At 34.4% G+C, this 21478-nt stretch overlaps 1 protein-coding gene across 6 annotated transcripts in view; it reads left to right on the forward strand.

Moving 5' to 3' along the window:
- Positions 1 to 21478, forward strand: part of LOC108713186 (liprin-alpha-2) — a 197713-nt gene that overhangs the window by 136473 nt on the left and 39762 nt on the right. For all 6 annotated transcript variants that reach the window (XM_041588647.1, XM_018256032.2, XM_041588643.1 and 3 more), the window contains 8 exons: positions 634 to 855; positions 1132 to 1278; positions 2409 to 2543; positions 4064 to 4147; positions 6429 to 6560; positions 9554 to 9616; positions 10643 to 10734; positions 19668 to 19803. In XM_041588647.1, the coding sequence (XP_041444581.1) occupies positions 634 to 855; positions 1132 to 1278; positions 2409 to 2543; positions 4064 to 4147; positions 6429 to 6560; positions 9554 to 9616; positions 10643 to 10734; positions 19668 to 19803 (1011 nt within the window). The remainder of the gene's footprint in view (positions 1 to 633; positions 856 to 1131; positions 1279 to 2408; positions 2544 to 4063; positions 4148 to 6428; positions 6561 to 9553; positions 9617 to 10642; positions 10735 to 19667; positions 19804 to 21478) is intronic.

Below are 21478 nucleotides of genomic sequence, written 5' to 3' on the forward strand. Positions count from 1 at the left end.
TTTCCATCCTCAGGGTTTAATAAATTCTGAAAAATTGGTGATTTTTTTAAAAGTAAGATTTTATAAAAAAAAAATCACGGATTTTTAGTTATTTTTGCATTCAGAGTTTAGTAAATAACCCCTTAAGTGTAAAAATAACGAATGCCTTTAATGCCAAATTTTGCCAAGTAAATGTTGTCAAGGTGCTGTTGAAGTCAATTGGAGCAGCACAGATCCTATTGGACCATTCTGAAACTAATCAGAATTTTTTGAGGTATTCATATTTGTTTGATACTTTTTATATTCAGATTTTTTTATAAATTCAATGACAATTTGGTTTTAGAGTACTCAGTCCATCTTGCCCCAACAAACCAAGTCTACAGGGCAATTTTCTTTCTGTGATCAGTCTAACCACCCAAAATTCTCATTGACCCATTCTGCATTTGATTTACATTAAAATTTTAGACATAATTATCATTTAAGGAGTCTTGCATGTGAATATGAATATTCATATTTTAAATATTTATTTAGATAATTTACAATAATAAATTACAGTATTGAAAAGTACATTTTCTCATCAAAATATAAAAAAATATAAAAATGCTTGCTTACGTACAAGATTATTTTCTTATTTGAATTCTCAATTTTTTACAGAGATTGTCCAATGGATCGATAGATTCAAATGATGAAGCAAGTCAGATGGTAGAGCTGCAGGAACTGCTTGAAAAACAAAATTATGAAATGACGCAAATGAAAGATCGATTAACATCATTATCGGCTCGTGTTGGGGAGGTTGAGCAAGAAGCAGAGACAGCAAGAAAAGAACTTGTGAAAACTGAAGAGTTGAATACTAAATATCAAAGGGATATCAGGGAGGTAAACAGTGGAATATATTTTTATTTTGACTTATTATTTTAGCAAATTATTTTTGGAAACAACAGGACAAAAAGTGGGGCAAAAGTTTGCAAATGGTTTTCTATTTCTTTAGACCCTATTTTATACTCCTTAGGGGTAACAAACATATGCAATGTATGCTCAAAAATATTACATTATGTAAATATAGAGAATATAAATAATGTGCATTGCCTTCCTTACTATAGTAAAAAAATACCATACTGCATTTTAATTGAATTTGCTTTAATATTTATTCAGGCTCTGGCGCAAAAGGACGATATGGAAGAAAGAATCACTACTTTGGAGAAACGCTATCTCAATGCACAGAGAGAGGCAACATCCATACATGACATAAATGACAAGTTGGAAAATGAACTGGCAAATAAGGAAGCAATTTTACGCCAGGTTCAGTATTTCCAGTATTAGAGAGAATTTTAGGTTCCTGCTGTGACAAATGCAATTTAATAAACCTATTAGTTGTTATCAATTTCAGTTCAATTTCTTCCTGAAGGCCATCAATATTAGCAAAGCTCTGTTGACTCTTCTGAATGTTAGCTTTGAATTATCAGACAAAGTTTTTCAAGGTGCACTTTAGGTTTGAAGCAAAGAAGAATTCTGTATTTTGACCAAACATCAGTCTGACCAGGAGTTTAGATAAAATATTTTCGCATAGTAACTAAAGAAATTCTGTTTGGTAATGCTACTCTTAGCTCATAACAAGGTTAAAGATACATAAACACATTGATGTTATAGACATAGTGCTATAAATTCCAGAAATATTCAAGACAGCTAAAATTATTTTAATCTCAAACATCACCCTAATTTGCCTATATACTGCTTGTCTCTTCCCCACCCCCCAACTATCCATTTTTTTAATCACTCTTGGAGACAATCAATTTCAGCATTATATTTATAGATTATAGCTAAAAATGTATTTAAATTCTGTCCAACTTTCATTCATATACTTATAAGTTTCTCATTCAGTGTAAGTCACATCTGTTTATTCAGAAGCTCTTTTGTCATAAAGATTTATAAGGCAAAGCAATTGCTGAAGGGTAGTGTCACATTTTACAGTGATGAGTACACATATTTATTATTTGCTGTTTCAGTGGGATTTATGTTTACCTCATATGGTAAATGCACAAATGTAGTCATACACTTTAATTCAGTTAGACACAATTGCACTCATTCACAAAGAAGCCACAGTCATCAGTGTTAAACTATGCCTTAATTGTTACTGTTACCAGAACACCGTTACAGTTAACACCATTAAAATTGACTTTGGCCTTTGCAGCCAAATTTGTTTATAGTCTTTTTTTTAAATAGATGTTTTTTACAGCTGACCAGTAAACATTACTTGTTGATTGGTTGTTATGATAACATACATAGGCACAGTATAGTTTCATGTATAGCTTCTGCACCTTTGATGGGAGGAGGCAACCGAAAAAAACTACAGATATGAAATTATATTTATTTTACTCATTTTAGTTGCTGAGAAAATAATTTCATGCATTATTTTCATTCCTTGAGATTAGATGGAAGAGAAAAACAGGCAATTACAAGAACGACTAGAAATGGCAGAGCAGAAGCTGCAACAGACTATGAGAAAAGCTGAGACCTTACCAGAAGTTGAAGCTGAGTTGGCTCAAAGAATTGCTGCTCTTACAAAGGTACTGAAACAGCACAAAATAAACATTTTAAGCTGTAATTGGTCATTCACAGGTGCACAATAGTGCTGAACTGTGCATTTTTTCAGGAGGTCATTAATAATGCCAGAGAGTCACTCACTGCTTGTATGATGCTACACCCTTGCTTAATATTAATTTCAGTTGCCCATCAGATGCTCCTCTCTCAACCTAAGTCATTTTTGCTCTATAATTTACATTCTTTTTAAAGCATAGATAGAAGCTTGGGTGCATATACATCTGTATAGGGCAATCTACATAATAGTTGTTTTTAATTCTTCTTGAATTCCTTCAGAAATGTTAACGTTTAAGATATCTTATTTTGAGGTGTATAATATCTGCGGCTCTATGATCCATGCAGGTTTTTCATTTGTACTGCATGCAAAACTTTCTTCCATTGAAACCTTGATTTCACAAATACAACAGGAGAATAGAAAATGAGTAAATAGAAAAATCATATTCTAGATTGGAAGAAGAAGAAGAATACTGGTTTAGTGCCCTCTTTTTACTGATTTTGTGCATACACCACTTTTGTGATAAAGATATATTGTATATATTGTAAACATGCCTTGGTGTCCTCAAAATGGAAGTCATATGGAACCTGTTACTATAATTAAGAATAAAGATTATAAAATAATCTACTCTGACATCATTGAACTGCTTTTTATTCCTCATTGTTTCTGTTCTTAATATTTGAATATATATGAATATATCCATCAGTAATACATCCATAAGTAGTTTTTCATTGATCACTTTCATTCCAGCATTCCTTTTAGTTAAATTAACTTACTGCACCATTCCAAACAAAAGCAATCATTTAATATTTTATAGCTAACACAGTTTTTCTGTAATTTAAAGTAATGATTTTGCTGTCAGATTTTCCTTTTCCCCATTTAGGATGTTTCATTTAGTGTTAGTGTATTTTGCTCTGAATTTTTTATATTTTTCAATTTTGTCCTTCTCCTCTTCCTGATGTGTTAGTCTGATCCAACCTCTTCTTCCTCACCTGATGATTATCAATATGTTATGGAAGCTAAACTCCAAGAAATGATCTCCATACATAGGAAGGTAGTCCTACTGGACTTTACTTTCTATTGCTAAATAGAATCCATCAGATTTTATTTTCCATCCTTGTACATTTTTCTTTGATATTTTAATTATTGATAATCGACCATCATGCAGTTTAGTGCTTCAGGGGCTTATGATTTAGAGTGGCGGGTTTGTAATGAAACCATGCACAGTTTGCATGTTACATTTGGCTGATTCATTGCTCATAAATAAATCCAATGTTTTGCTGATGCTTGGATGCAGCAGGCCTCTGTAGCTGACACATTTCAAGCAGTGCTCTTCAGCTACTTACCCTCAATACCGTTTCTTTTCCTAGAGTTAGTTTGCAGTTAGCAATAGCTTGCTTTTTTACCTTCTTATACCTAACTTACTTAACTTTCTTAATTGGCTTTGTACTTCTGCCTACCTTTCAGATAATACATTTGTGTTTGTTACAGGCAGAAGAAAGACACGGGAATATTGAAGAAAGGATGAGGCACCTAGAAGCACAGCTTCAAGAGAAGAACCAAGAACTTCAAAGAGTATGTATAACATCATAATCATAATTAGAGTAGTCACAGTAGAGTATTGAGTAGATATTTGTAATTATTTAAGGTATCTAATCCAAAATGATTCCCAGTTGTTTTAATCTTTTAAACACTTTTAGTCAGGAATTTCCCCTCCCAGTCAGGATTTTTAAAAAAAAATATGACACACTTATTAAAGCAGAATGTACTGGATAAATTGATTTAAATTTGAGACAATACTCCTCTGTGGGAACTTTCTGAATTGCTTAAAATAACTTTCCATGTTATAAATCAGAAGACAGAAAAACTGTGAATAGGAACTTACATGTAAGGAACTTACCAGTACATTTTGTAATTATTGTTGCCACTCAAAGCCTGTTTTTTTCCCAGTGAAACAGACCACTTGGCAAAATTATAGAGTGACTTTTAAAATAATTTCTATGCTCACAAAACCACAAAGCTTCCCCAGGCACCAGGCGATAAACATCTGCTCCTTAATACTTCCCAAGTTATTATAGCAAATTGTACTCAAACAGTAAAATAATAATAGCACAAGAATTTGAGTGCTTCCCAGTGATACAAAAAAGAATGGTTGTGGGTGCATACCTGAGGCCAATTTCAAAAAGTCTAATTCCCCTTGGTTTTAAACTGTGTGCTAAATCCTCCCCCGCCAACTGCTATGCGGCTTTTAAATGGGAGAGACTGCCTTCAGGCTAGATCCTCCCATGCCGCTGGCATTTTCGGCTTTTAAGGGAGAGTGATTGCACAAACCAAAGCAAATAATTAAAGGGACAATAAGACCACCAAAAATCTAAAAGGGTGGGTATGAGGGTGCAACAAACCACATGGAGCTTAGCCATAGCTCCCAGCAATTACAAATACAAAAAAGAATGGTTGTGGGTGCATACCTGAGGCCAATTTCAAAAAGTCTAATTCCCTGTCTCAATGATTCAAGTGAAAATGCTTGTGCATATAGTTTTGAAACAGGGTTTTTTAGTTACAAAGTTATGATCATAAAATTGATAAGCCACCATACCACGTCAAGGTAAACCCCATACGGTGGTCCCTAACTTGTTTACCTTTAATCATAGTAAAATAGGTATCTTACCTCTCTTCTTAATAGCATTACTTCATGTGAACAACTCCTATGCCTTGGTTTTAAACTGTGTGCTAAATCCTCCCCCGCCAACTGCTATGCGGCTTTTAAATGGGAGAGACTGCCTTCAGGCTAGATCCTCCCATGCCGCTAGCATTTTCGGCTTTTAAGGGAGAGTGATTGCACAAACCAAAGCAAATAATTAAAGGGACAATAGGACCACCAAAAATCTAAAAGGGTGGGTATGAGGGTGTAACAAACCACATGGAGCTTAGCCATAGCTCCCAGCAATTACAAATACAAAAAAGAAAGGTTGTGGGTGCATACCTGAGGCCAATTTCAAAAAGTCTAATTCCCTGTCTCAATGATTCAAGTAAAAATGCTTGTGCATATAGTTTTGAAACAGGGTTTTTTAGTTACAAAGTTATGATCATAAAATTGATAAGCCACCATACCACGTCAAGGTAAACCCCATACGGTGGTCCCTAACTTGTTTACCTTTAATCATAGTAAAATAGGTATCTTACCTCTCTTCTTAATAGCATTACTTCATGTGAACAACTCCTATGCCTTGGTTTTAAACTGTGTGCTAAATCCTCCCCCGCTTCCCAGTGATATACATACTTTTTTGAAAAGGGATCTGTCAACAATTAGTATTATTCAATATTAGATTTATTTGTGACATTGAACACTCATAAACCTCATTCAAACAATAATCCATCGATCGAATGACCATATTTAAACTGATAAACAATATATGGGAAGCTATTGAGTTCAATAATTTTCAGTAAACTTGTTTAACAAATATAGAAAATATTAAAAACTTCAATAGGGAATCATTAGTATAACTTTGTAAAAGGTACAAACTGCATTTTAATAATGCATTTGCTTTTTCATTTAAGCTCAGTAGGTAGTACCAAGAGAGTATGTCTATGTGCAGCTGCCTTTCCATAATCCAAGAATAGTGCCAGTTGCTATTAGTATGATTATAATCTAGTAAAAAGAATTGTATCGCCCAAGAGAACATATTTGTAATTGCTTTATATTTCAGGAGCAATTTACCATTACAATTTTGTTGATGTTACTTAAAATTTGGCATACTTTATTTTTATAAACTCTACATAACAGGCATCTTTTTATTTTAATGTACATTAATAAAAAAACGTTTACAATTTAATTTTGTCTGCCTGTGTTCTGAAGGCTCGGCAACGGGAAAAAATGAACGAAGAGCACAACAAAAGACTGTCTGATACAGTGGACCGACTTTTAACAGAATCCAATGAACGACTCCAGTTACACTTGAAAGAGCGTATGGCTGCACTAGAAGACAAGGTTACCCTGATCTGCCTTTCATTATTTATTATTGTGTTCATAGTGATTCATGTAACAAGGTTTATATCAATGAGGATTACTTCAGAAGGAAGTTCAAAGCAAAGCATGATCATAACCTTTAAGTCAATAGGTCAGTATCGTACTATATTGCATGTATAAATGAGAAATAGTTCATTCTAATGATTCCATCAGGTCAATTAAAAAATGTCAATGTAATGTTTAAACATACAGTAGTCATGCAGTAAGGTACATTAAAAAAAAAACCTATCCATTTAATTCAACTGTTTGATTTAGAAAAAGGTAACCAAAACCTCTGTAATTAAGCCTTACAGAAAGAATAAAATTAATTCCTGACCAGATAACCTAGGTTAATTTATGCCCATAGTTTAAAGATCATAAATATATATATGACCTTTCTTGCCTATGATCAATTCCAATTAATTAATAATTTTCATCACTTGGTAAGGAATTTCATAACCCATTCTGCTGATGAACAAATTTTTTCTTGAATCCCAATGGATGTCTTATTGTCACCAGAAATGTCATGAAAGCCTTTTGATGTGTGGCTACCAAATATATGAAAGAAGAGACAAAGCAAACAAGATGTGAGGAAAAGGTCAATGAGTATTACAAATTTAATGTGTACAGCGAAAGGCTGTAAAAGTGAGCATTTCATGCAGCACTTACAAAAGAGATTGACCTTGTTGGTGGTACTTGTTTAAGTAGAATAACAATGGCCAACCTAATTACCACCATAGCATTGTTCAGGAGATCAGGTGTATGGATCCAGGTCATTCACAGAGCTCTTCAGGCAGGTAGAATACAGTAATACGTCAGAGGAAAGTGCCAATCATTATAAAAACTTTAATAAATAAAATTGCAAAAATTGAGCTGAATCTAAAAGCGACCAGGTAAAGTAAATAAACATTCTATTCTCATTTGAGCCAATAATGTGAGAGGCAATATATAGCAATATCGTTAGTTTCACATGTACTATTATAATGTACTCAGTCGTATCAGCCAAGCAGAGCTGAGGATTGGTCTTATTATATATATCATTTATACAGAAAGCTTGCTAGAGTTGAGGTGGCTACTGCGATGCTGCCCGTTTCACCTTTCTTTTTTGTGTTGGAGGGGGTTCAGGAGGTGGTGATGCATCACTATTGCACTCTCTACACCAGAAGAACCAGATTTCTGGTTTAAAAAACAGAAATTCAGCTCTTAAGCTCTGGCGTTTGCCATTTATGTGGCTCAACTCATCTCATGGCAGCAGTGCCCCTTATTAGTATTTGGATTAGACATATCCTTTTTGGTAAGGGTTAGGGTTCAGTACTAACAAACAGATACACAGCCAAGTATCATGTGCAGTAAATTATACATCTTTATGTGATGACTTTTTATTACATGCTAAATATTGTGCAAAAAAAGACAAATTTTACTCAAATTCTTGTCTAGCTATAGAATGCATATGCATTTAAAAATCCTGTACAAGTTTATAGAAGTGATGGGCGAATGTATCCGCCAGGCACGAATTTGTGGCAAACTTGTGCGTTTCACCATCAGCAAATAAATTATATATAAAAAAAAAAAATTATGCCGGTTAAGGTTCCGATGCCGGCAACGATTAACGGACGCCCATTGATCTAAATGGACATCAAAATTGTTACCGGCGTCAAAATTCGCATTTCGCTGATTTTTCACCCAATCAAGCGTTCAATACATTTTATTAGAAATACATTTTATTATTTATATAGATACATATGCATGTTTTATTCATAGTAAATAAATAAGATTCATAGTGAGTACTTCAAAGATATTCAGGATATATTCAGGCTTTACATACTTATTCCAAGAAGAAAAAAGGCATATACTGTATGTGGCGTGTTGGACATTAGTACTTGATTATTGTTATCTGTATAAATTAAATTGCTGAAAAATTAGCAATTGGTTCATGTGCACACATACATACATAGCACAAGACACTTATTAAGCTCATTTGTAATAGAAATTGTAATTGCATTACTACAAATCATAAAGCAGACCATCCCATGAGTCTGGCCATAGAAGAATAGCATGAGAGGTTCCTCTGTGTTATTGGCTGCAGTTTGAGTTTTACAAGTCTCTATGCATTGCTTATATAAGAATATTTATACAAACACAGCAGGACTTTAAAAGTCAGGATGCACAATGCTGAATACACAGATTTTCTTCTCAGCTATTCTCTATTTATGTAGCCCTTTATGTAATTAGCCACACAGCATACAGATTTTCATATCTGCCAGTTCTTTAGCTTACATGGTTGAACAACGTTATTGCTCAACCTGCAGATTAACCTTTTTATGGATTGGGTGCTAAACAGTGAATAGATTTACCTGCCATGAGTCTCATAATGTATCAAAAGTCCAGGTACACTATAGCACACCAAGAGGAGCAAATATTAGTGCTTCATAAAGTGTTTGGCTGCAATTGTAGATACAAACAAGGCAATGTTTTGGGCCACCTGTTGTCCTTTTTCAAGCCTCAAAGCGACTAGGGTTGTACAAATCAAAATTGTTTCAGGTTTTAAAAACTTGATTTGAGTTTTTTCTCAAAAGAAAAATCTCGAATGTCAGGAAGGCTGCAAACAACTCCAAATTGATCCTAGGATGTCTCCCATTGACTAAAACAGCAATTCAGCAGGTTTTAGGTGTTGAATGGTTGAATTTGAGTTCTTAAATCTCGAAAAATCTAAGTCAAATTTTTAAAAAATCTAATCGAATTTGAACAATTCCCTAGTCAAAAAAATTTCAATTTTCAATTCAATAAATCTGCCCCTAAAACTCATATTTACCAAATGTATATTGAAGATGCTTAGAACTGAAATTCTTTTGAAACTGAATAATTAATACCAGGAATATACAACAGCAAGCCAATATCTCTAGAGATTTAAGGGGCAGGATTGATATTTGCTGTGATTTGATTCGTCATCTCATTTAATGTTTTTTACTCTACAGAACATTTTACTTCAGGAATCAGAAACCTTCAGAAAACAGCTAGAAGAATGCTTACATGATAAGGTATAAGATAGTCTGGCAAATATTTGTTTTCCTGCCTGAAATGTCTGGTTTAATTATGAATTTGACCTTTAAACCTGAATATACTTTGTACACTGCATTCTTACTTTGGTTACCTGGAAGCATAATTATCAAAAGGAAAAAAAGGCAAAATGTCCATCAACAATGATTGCTGTCCTCTCTGCATTAGTATGAACCTGTAATTGTGGCACAATGGCTTGACGGGATGTGAACCTAATTTAATGCAGTCTCACCAGACTCAGACTATACAAGTTTTTTGTATGTTTCATATGTATTTTTAAACAGCATTTTCTCATGAGATACATACGCTTGTTTCACTTACCTTTACTTATTAGATCTGCATGTTTCTGGGGTGTATGTGCCTGTGCATTTGCATTTCTGAAGGGAAAAAAAGAATTGTGTGTCGGTCTTAAAGCCATCATTTTTTTATCACAACATACAAGCAAGAAATATTATTGATCAAACTTTATTGATCAAAGTTGGTTAAAAGGGGTGGTTCACCTACAAATTAACTTTTATTATTTTATACAATGTCTAATTCCAAGCAACTTTTTAATTAACCTTATTTTTTTCTTTTTTCTTTGAATTATTTGCCTTCTACTTCTGACTCCTTCCAGCTTTCATATAATAAACCAATGCTCTTTAAGGCTACAAATGTATTGTTATTGCTACTTTTTATTACTCTTCCTTCTATTTAGTCCTCTCCTATTCATATTTCAGTCTCATATTCAAATCAATGCATGGTTGCTATGGTAAATTAGACCCTAGCAACCGGATTGTTGAAACAGCAAACTGTAGAGCTGCTGAATAAAAGGCTAAATAACTCAAAACCACTAATAATAAAAAATGGTAAACCAATTGCAAATTGTCTTATAACATCACTCCTTACTTTATACTAAAAGTTTAATTCAAAGGTGAACAATCCCAGCAAACTGTGAACACAATACACTACATAATAAATACACAAGAATATCATTATTTATTCTCAATAGCATTGTCATTTTTCAGGATCAACTACAAGAAGAAGTTGAAAAATTAAGATCAGAGGTTGATCAAGTGAAGATAAGAACAGGGTCCTTGATAGAACCTACATTAACAAGGTACTTCACGGTCGAAAGTCCTGACCACATTTATCTGGAATACACTGAATGTGAGAAATCACAGCAAATTCAATTTAAAACTCAACACTATATTTTAAATGTTGTATTTTACCAGTTTATTTTTGGTGTTATCCGTTACATATTGGCTTCAAATAATTTAAAAGCACACAACATTATACATTAGTGCATATTTTTCAGCTGAAAGGTAGAAAACACCTTCTTTGGGAAGAACTAGACTTATGAGTTGTCTCATTACCACCCTGGACCCTTCTCTGCATCTGGAGATTTTCCATCCTTTTAACTGCAAATAAAGGGTGTAAGATACCTTGGCCACCTCACAAATATTTGTTCATTCCTGTACACTCTGCTATCATTTCTGTTGCATACTGATCTCTGCTGCCCAGGCCACGTACCACATTCACTATTGAAAGTTTTGATACTTTATGTGAAGCTGCATGAAGCTGATGAATTAATTTGCTGTGTGTTTTTTGTCTCACACGCTAGAGTGTTTAAGCGTGTCAAGTTTTTCTGTTGAAAAAAAAGTCACACGCTTATGGAATTCACATTGTTCCATTAATTTTCAATGAGACTAAAAACTCAGATGTTTTAGTAACTTGGGAAAGAAATATATCAATAAAGTTGTTAGGGAATATTCCCATTGTTTTTCTACACAAATATGGGACCAGGGGTGCGGGGGGCCTGGGTTTTTTGTGAATTTCTGTAATTTGGATTAACATACTTTATGGGGCACATTTACTAAGCTCGAGTGAAGGATTCAACATAAAAAAACTTCGAATTTCAAAGGTTTTTTTTGGGTACTTCGACAATCGAATAGGCTACTTCAACCTTCGACTACGACTACGACTTCGAATCGAACTATTCAAACATTCGATAGTCGAAGTGCTGTCTCTTCAACTACCTACTTCGGCACTTTAAACCTACCGAGCTACAATGTTAGCCTATGGGGACCTTCCCCATAAGCTTCCTAAGCTTTTTTTGATCGAAGGAAAAACGTTCGATTGATGGATTTCATCGTTCGATCAAACTTTTTTTTCTTCGATCGAAGTATTTGCGGTAAATCCTTCAACTTCGATATTTGAAGTCGAAGGATTTTACTTTGATGGTCGAATATTGAGGGTTAATTAACCCTCGATATTCGACCCTTAGTAAATGTGCCCCTAAATCCACAAAAAAATTTTTTTAATGTTAATTCACCTAATAGGATTAATTATATATTATTTGGGATCAAGTAAAAAGTACTGTTTTATTATTACAGATAAAAAGGAAATTATTTTTGAAAATTTCAATTATTTGGTTATTTTCACCATGATATTGTTTAATCAAGAAAAGCACACCAACTTGATTTTTAATAAATCTACCCCATAGTGTTCATATAGGAGCAGATTTATCTCAGAGTAGAGCTCACCACAGTTAAATTCCTCCTGTCTCTATTGATTCCTGGGGTTTTCAAAGGCATATTTATTAATGAGTGAAAGTTAGACTTCACTATTTGATAAATACACCTCCAAAATTCCCATAGGAATGTACAGATACTTGATGGATTTTACTGTGGTGAGCTCTAATCTCACACTTGTCATTATAGATGTATGTGGTATCTGAACTTGATTGTGGTTGTGTTGGGATAATTTTGTAAGGATCCTGTTACAGTTTTTATACTTGCATAGGTATGGGATCCGTTATCCAGAAACCCATTATCCAAATTACAGAAAGGTTATCTCCCATTGACTCCATTTTATCTCAATAATGAGAATTTTTAAAAATAATTTACTTTTTCTGTGTAATAATAAAACAGTAGCTTGTATTTGATCCCAACTAAGATATAATTAATCCTTATTGGAAGCAAAACCAGCCTATTGGGTTTATTTAATGTTTACATGATTTTCTAGTAGACAAAGTATGAAGAACCAAATTCCGGAAATATCACAAATCCGGAAAGCCCCAGGTCCCGAGCATTCTGGATAACAGGTCCCATACCTGTACTATAAATTAAAGTTATCAGGCTACAGGTAATAAAAATCTTGGGCATAGTAAAGATATAACATGCATGCATACAGTCTTTTCATTTCAGTTTTTTTTTTTTTCATTTTAATTATCCAGAAAGCTCTAAATTACGAAAAGGTCGTCTCCAGAGACGTTTTTGGGGGTTTTTCACTGGCTGAGGCGGCCTTTCAGATGCTTCCCCCCCTGGCGCTTACCTTTCCAAGTGCCAGAGTGGGTTGAAGGGTAGGAACATTGCTAGTGCAGTTTCTGCAGATTCCACACTTAAAAATCGGAATTTCAGCTCTTTAAGTTACCAGGAGCAATTTTTTGCTGCCCCTGGTAACCTGCGGACTGCTGCACCCTAAGGCGAGTTTCTCAAATCGAGTTTCTCAGTGCTCCTGCCCGTCTCCCATAGCCTCTGTTATAATCAAATAACCCACATTTTAAAAAAGTATTTCCTTTTTCTCTGTAAAAATAATAGTACCTTGTATTTGATCCAAACTAAGATATAATTAGTACTTACTGGAGTCAAAACAAGCTATTTATTGGATTTATTTAGTAATGAATGTGGAGGAAAAAAAGAAGCAAAAGTGAAAATGTATTTGCACCAATCTACTAACAACATTAGGAAATAAGTGCAAAATAAAGGATCTCATTTAATATAGATGACATTGACCAAATGTAAGTTATTTAGCACAACCATCAACCATTTATTTTAACCTGACTATAAAAAGTTAAAGTATCTGATGAGTTTTCACAATCATGCTATTTTAAACTTAAATTACCAAATTATACATACAATTAATTAAACATGTTTGCTTCATTTCTTTTTTTATAGTAAGGCAGTTTTATTATATGCCCCCCCCATATGAATTCTCACAGTGGTGATTTTTGGTTTAAGATTTTTGTGTTTAAGCAGTGAGACATTCCTTGTATTCAAGTAGCAAGCATTTCTAGATGTTTATCAATCATCTGATGTAAATGTAAAGAGTGTGCATATAGTTGAAAAAAAACACTTAGGGGCCGATTCACTAAGGGTCGAATATCGAGGGTTAATTAACCCTCGATATTCGACTAGGAATTAAAATCCTTCGACTTTGCATATCGATATAATAGCGCAGATAGAAGGATAATTCCTTCGATCGAACGATTAAATCCAACGATCGAAGGAATATCCTTTGATCAAAAAAAGTTAGCCAAGCCTATGGGGACCTTCCCCATAGGCTAACATTGACTTCGGTAGCTTTTAGATGGCGAACTAGGGGGTCGAAGTTTTTTTTAAAGAGACAGTACTTCGACTATCGAATGGTCGAATAGTCGAACGATTTTTAGTTTGAATCCTTCTATTCGAAGTCGAAGTCGTATTCGAAGGTCGAAGTAGCCCATTCGATGGTTGAAGTAGCCCAAAAAACTTCGAATCCTTCACTCGAAGTTAGTGAATCGGCCCCTTAATTTCTTTGCCATCTCTTCTTTGTTTATAGTTTTATTTTCCATTGCTTAGATATACCAGTTTTAAAATGAATTGTATATCAGATTTTCATAAGGGCTTATGGATGGATACACATTTGGAAACCACATCCACAACAAACAGGCTGTTTAGAAATCTAAGGGAATAAAATTAGGTCAGCTGCAGGAAGAGAGAGATTGAGAGGATGTTTTGATTGCATGGTATAAATGATTGTTGCCTGAGTATGAATGTGATGGATTTTAACAAATTATCACTCTTAAGATATAGAGGGAGGTTTCTAATTAGATTCTACTTTTAGCAGAAGGCTGATGTGTTAAGAGGATGGTAAAGATATTGTATGTGTGAGTGGGAAAGAAGATAAATTTGTCATTATTTTTGTAAGAAGATAACTTTGCAGTACAATAACAGGCTCACAATGGCCTTCATAGTGTTCTACAGCATTTATGAGACATTGTGCAACAATCATGAGATTAATTTCAGCATGATGCCCCACTTCTCATACACAATGATCCGTTGGATTCTGAGCACTTTGACCATTATTTTTGTGGCTTAATTAATTAAAGTGATTACAGTGCTGGGATAAGACAGCCGAGTAGGGGTAGGGAACAGAAGAGATGTGTGCCCACTGCCCCATCTCTGTTGTTCCCCTGTGCCTTTTCTGCCTACCCCTAGTTAGGACCCTGAGTGACTGGATTGTTTTTACACCATATGTATCGTATCTTCTTTACTACAAGCAGTTCTAACTTAAACTTTCAGTGTTGAACACTAATAAATGTTTCACATTAGGATCTTATTACACAAAGGAGTAAAACTTCTGGGACTTATAAAAATCGGAAGCTGAACTAACAATTCCATTTTAAGCAAGTGTAAGTTCTACATACAGTAAAACGAGCATTTGCTTTGTGTTGTGTATTAAACAGCTTAGTGCACCTCCCGTGCCTTATGCTCAATTCCTAACTAGGTCTATAGCCATATTTTACTAAAGATGCATTAGAGCTGAATCAAATTAAAGTTAAGTTTTAAGCTAGGTGCTTTTCCTGGCTGGATATTTTCTTTTCCATGCTTATTTAAGGTGGGGGTAGTTCTGAAGACATTACATCTGCATGGTCACTTGCATCACTTTGTTGGGGTTAGGGGAAGGGCGGGGTGAAGCACTCCCTCACTCTTCGTTTTGTTTTAACACCATACATTTTAGTCATCTAAAAAGGGGTGTGAATATTTCTCATTTCATTGCTGTATTAGAGGAGTCAGCACGTCCAGAAACTCTGCCAATCTTGCTTTCTCTATGTAAACTTGGCTCCCCGTTCTTTGTTCATTCATTTATCACTGGTAGCATTTCTAACACTGAGCTGAGCACCTAAACAAAATATTAACAACATTTTTAATGCTTGACTACACTGTAATATATGTTATGAAACAATTGTATTTATATATTAATATAACCAAATTCAACAACACAAAGACAATTGGTGCTGCTTGGTGTTGGGCAATCTTCATTCATCCATAATCAAGTCTACACAATCTTTTTTTCATTGAGTTCATTGGGAGAGTTTTATGGAAAATGTAAAACCTCTTGAAGGATGTCTGGTTGGTCAGATTCTGTTTTAAACAGGGAGATAATAGGACTTCTTTGTGACTAGAATCAACCATTAAGGTAGAGACAGTAAGCAAAGCTTTCACTGTAACAAATGAGAAGAGATAAGTACCAAAAGCAAAGTGGAAGTACATTTTGTTTCTTGTTAGTCAAAAGTAGTAACTTGTTTTGTAATCAAAAAGTGTTGCATTCTTTTTTTTTTAGAACATCAGTAGTGATGGGCGAATTTGCGTCGTTTCGCCGGAAAATTTGCGAATTTCGGCTGAATTTCGCGAAACGGCAAAAAATTTTCGAAACTGTGCCGCCGTCTAACTACTGATGTCCCATTTTTTGGACACCGGCGAATTTTTGCAGCGAATTTTCGTGAGCGTTTCGAAAATTTATTCGCTGGCGGTGAATCACGCAAATTCGCCGCGAATTCACGCCTGCCGAATAAATTCGCCCATCACTAAACATCAGCAAGTGAATGTGACTATCTCCACAATTAGCAAAGTGTGTGCAACAGTGTTTCAAGTACAACGTTTGGATGGGCCTTTGCTGAGAACCTGCAGGAGGACATAGACATAGAATTAAGAAAAGACAATGAAGTTATACTCTATAGAAGAAAGAAAGGGAGCACACTTACAACTGATGAGGTGTAATCCTGTTCCTATACTCTGTGACAAGACAGGTTAGAGACCTTGCTTAAGGAAATCTTGGAATTAATAATGACAGTCACAAACATTATTTTAGGTATGTAGAGGAGAAACAAGAGGGATGTTAAGAATATAACTTTATCTCTATATGAGATAAAGTAATATAATATGAGGGTTATTCAAATTCAGAAACAGAATATAAGAGGAGAAGATAATTCTGAACAAGACTTTGTAGGTAATGCATTTAGTCTACTTCTGGTGACTAAACAAAAATATTAAAGAAGGCAAGATGGCACAGAACTAATTTTAGTAACACAGGGACATATATTAAAGGTCTAATTTTGGTGGCTTGAGAGATTTTTGAAAGCACGACTAAACTCACAAACTTTAAAATCACAATTGTCATTGAATTTATTAAAAGATCTTAATATAAAAAGTACAAATAAAAAACCCTGTAAAGTTTAAAGTTTTTCTGACAATTTCCAGCAGAGGATAAAATCCGAAAACTGCTAAAAGTTTGAATTGATTTAAAGCGGTCCAATAGAATCAGCACAGCTTCCATTTACTTCTAAACATCCTCAACACTTTTACTTGGCAAATTTTGCCTTAGAGGTTTTCATGGTTTTTACACTTATAAATCTCATTTTTTAGAGCTTTTTACAAACATAGGAAAACCCAATTTTTTTTCGAGATTTGTGGAAGAAATTTTCAATTTGACTTTTAGTAAATGGGCCCCTTTGGTTCAAAATCTGATATATTTTTCCTTAACTTTTGTGAAGGTAGCATTCAATTTGCTTGTAGTATTCAAGTCTAAGCCAGAATTGTCTCAAGCAGGCTATCTGAACCCTTTCAAAATGTATAACTCTATTTTGTGTTGTAATCCCTTTACAAGACAACATTTACAAGGCACATTGGCTTAGTTACCCAGCAGTCATGCTAGGGTTTTGATTAGCTAAGTCAAAAATTTAATAAATCAGACATTTAAGGCACAATGCATGCCTGTAATTGTTCATCTAAATAAGAGGACTGCTTATTTATTTTAAATAATTGGCATTTTATTAGGAAAATTAATCCTGACACACATTGCTGCTAATTTCAGAGATGTATTTGCTATTGCAACATATATTAACAGTCCTTGACTGTCAATTAATTACATTTATTTTGCATCATATACAGTGAATACACAAAATGTGTGTGTCTTTGGTGTGCTATTATTAAGGCAGAAAATAAGGTAGATGGGACCTTTTATTCTGTCATAAAAGCACAGACAATGTGAGCATCATTATTGAACAAGGAATTTCCTTGAGAGATTGTAGTTATATATGATTTTAGAAATATTTAGTCATGCAGCTCCTACTTCCCCTACAATCCAGTTTCAGCCCTTATTTCCCAGAGGATTCTCATTCTGTCTGATTCCTCAAACACAATCCTACTTATATAAAATCCCTTTGTGTCTTTCTCTGTCACATTTGGTAAAGTGTAAAGTAAAGTGTAAAGTAAAAATGTACATCACGAATTTTGGGGTGTTTGATGCTGGTTTTTGCACAAAACCCTGAATAATTTGGATTTTTTGGTGACAATTCAAAATTTGCATGATTAAAATTGTTGCATGATTTTTGAGTTTTTTTCCGAGCTCACTTTTTCAACCTGATTTCTTTATAAATAAGCTTAATTCATAGATGGGAGTTAGGCTAAGTTTGTTTTAATGAAAAAGTTAGAAAAAGTGATGTTTTAGTAAATAACCCTCTTAATGCTACATTTTGGTTAAAAAATATAGACAGCTGTAACCCTCAGCATTATTGACTCACCCCAAATTACGTAGATGTGCAGTTCTGTCTGTGTAGTACTACAGCATTATGGGTATTGGCCATCACAATATCACCAGAAGAGTATTTCGCAACCTAATGGCTTTCATAGTGAAGAAGAATTTGCTCTGCTTGAGGTTAAAATACCATCCATATTATCTTACTTTAAAAGGTTCACACATTTTAGTGTGCATATCATATAAATATTTTCTATTTTGCTGTACGACAGAGAGCAACAAGAAACAATATTTAACTAGAGTGATCGATTGATTGATCTTAAAAATGTCTGAGCCCAACTCTGTACAACTGTATTGTATGGAAATATGTATTCCTGGAATTAAGGCTACAAAACAAACAAATTAAGCCAAATGTTATCTTTAAAATGTAAAGTGGAACACTGTGAAGCTTGAAATTTAGATTTAGTTCATCCTCTTTTGCCTTACATATAACCTGTCAAGTTCAGTGCATTATATGGTTCAACATTGTGGCCCCCTCTTAAAGTAATTTATGTAGTGTCCATTGACTCAAAGATGGCTGCCAGTTCAGGATTTGAACTGATCTTGGATTAGAATTTACTCATGCTTCCAGAATGGTTAAAAGTGCTGCCACTGCTCTCATAGCAGAATGTTTCAATTCATCCTACTTATATTCTTGTTTCATAGAGTTTGCCTTTACCTATGAAAGGAAAGTAATCATATTAGGGTTAAAGGAGGGAACAACAACTTGAATGTTAAAGCTATACCTGTACATACACAAATAAGTTTAATCATTGCACAGAATATTTTCATCTTATTAGTGTTTTACACACAGCGCAGCTGCCATATGCAGGTTTTAATGGCTACCAGATAAACATTTTCTTATGATAAAGGAGAGGCATATTATTACCAAAATTAAAAAAAAAGTTTAACTTGTGCCTCAAATCACTCTACACAAGTAATGTTTTTTAAAATGTTACAGTAAATTTGTAACTGACGGGTGTTATTTCCTTTTACTTATCTGTATCAAGCACCTTTCCTCCCTCGTTCAGTATATAATAGAAATTAGAAATTTGATACTCCGTGGGTGTGCTCCGATAAGCTTGCAATTGTTACTTATTCAGTTAGCCAATAAAAAATATCACCAAACTTTACATTTTCTGCAGTTTAACATTATGCATACTTATGAAACATATGGCTATGATGCAGTCAAGTACCGTAAGTCTGAACGGTCTAACTCGACAAAGTCTTAAATATACCATTATTTCCTAAATAAGGGAACCCCAGACATATCTTTGATTCAGGTACTATGTCACCTTTTTGCCTTGTGGCCAAATGTTAAATGCGCCATCATTTTTGTGCCCTTAAAATATGTCCATGCAATACTAGTTATGCTGCACAATATCTAAGAAACAAGAACATTATTTTAACAGAATATATTTAATATATTTTCAGGCCTCACCTTGACTCATCTGCAGAGTTAAGATATTCAGTAGGGTCCCTAGTTGACAGCCAGTCTGATTACCGTTCAACTAAAGTTATACGAAGACCAAGAAGAGGTAGAATGGGAGGTAGGACAGAAGACCAACAGGTATGTGGCCTCAATTATGTAAATGTATTATTTGTTTCTTGTTAGTTTGGTGTAGGATTTAGGATTCAGCCAAACCCCTGAATCCTTCATGAAAGATTTGGGTATATTACACATGATCCAAAACAAACAATTTCAAGTTTATGCAAATACCCCTTCATTAGCACTTTTTCATTTACATAGACCTAGTTTGTCAGACTAGCCTCAAAAGAACATCAGGTATAATAAACTTGACAATTATATGAGCATTCTTTAAATGAATGAAGCATTGCGATTTTAACAGGTTCAAATGGGTGGCTCTTTTTGAGCATGGGTACAAGGCATTTATTAAAATAGACATGTATTGATGATCTAGATCTTTAGAGGCAACTTTTTTTTTAATTCTATGTGCAGAAAACAGGTATAACTGGAAAAAAGTGACTTTGCCCCGATATGGTAAACCATTCACATTTCTGTGAACCAGTTGTTTCAGTGAATAAAGGGCTAATTGCCAAAATAGCTGTTTTAACAGGAAAACAGCAGAACTATATAATTTCCAGTTTTGCCCAGACACTACCCATGTCACCTAATATTTCTGCAACTACTGAATACATGACATAGACCCTAGGGGACACATTTACTTAGCTCGAGTGAAGGATTCGAATGAAAAAAACGTTGAATTTCGAAGTGTTTTTTTGGCTACTTCGACCATCGAATTGGCTACTTTGACCTTTGACTACGACTTTGAATCGAACGATTCAAACTAAAAATCTTTTGACTATTTGACCATTCGATAGTCGAAGTACTGTCTCTATAAAAAAAACTTTGACCCCCTACTTCGCCACCTAAAACCTATCGAGCATCAATGTTAGCCAATGAGGAAGGTCCCCATAGGTTTTCCTAGGTTTTTTGGATCTAAGGAATTTCGTTCGATCAATGGATTAAAATCCTTCGAATCTTTTGATTCGATTGAACGATTATTCCTTCGATCTAATGAATAGCGGTAAATCCTTCGACTTCGATGTCGAAGGATTTAACTTCGATAGTCGAATATCGAATAGTAAATGTGCCCCTAGGTGTATTAGTTGAACTCAATGGCAGTTCAGAGAGAAGCGGTCATTTCTACTAGTACACCTTAACATTTCTGCTACTAATTCTGGATAGACAGAATTGCCTCAAATGACTAAATGGCAATTGAGCAAGACCTCTATCTGATACCCCTACCACATCATAATTATAAACGACAAGCTTATTCAGAGTGAAATAAATCATAAGGTACATTCTTCAATAACTTGCTTCTTAGTGGGATATCAATTTGGCACTCCTTATATATCTGGCAGATACATTATATTATACTTGTGATGATGGTACAATGCAGCATGCATTTGCATAACTAGAAGTAACTGAACCCCACAGCAAAATTGTTTTCCCCTCACCCCATCCATTATTATTGAGCATCTATCAGGACCTCTTATTGATACAAGAAGTGCAAACAAATGCTCTAGTTTATAATCAGTGCCTGTGAGCAAAGGGATAGCACGTAGAACTGACATTGGTGTGAACATGGACAGCCATCAACTGTGTGCAATTTAACTGGGAAACAATGAGTTCCTATAGTAGTAACGTGCAAAGGGACCCTTGCACTTAAAGGGGAAATATCGCGAAAATCTGTCTTCTTGCAGCATTTGGGTGGCAGATA

The sequence above is a fragment of the Xenopus laevis genome, chromosome 3S (assembly GCF_017654675.1).
Source record: "Xenopus laevis strain J_2021 chromosome 3S, Xenopus_laevis_v10.1, whole genome shotgun sequence".
Lineage (NCBI taxonomy): Eukaryota > Metazoa > Chordata > Amphibia > Anura > Pipidae > Xenopus > Xenopus laevis.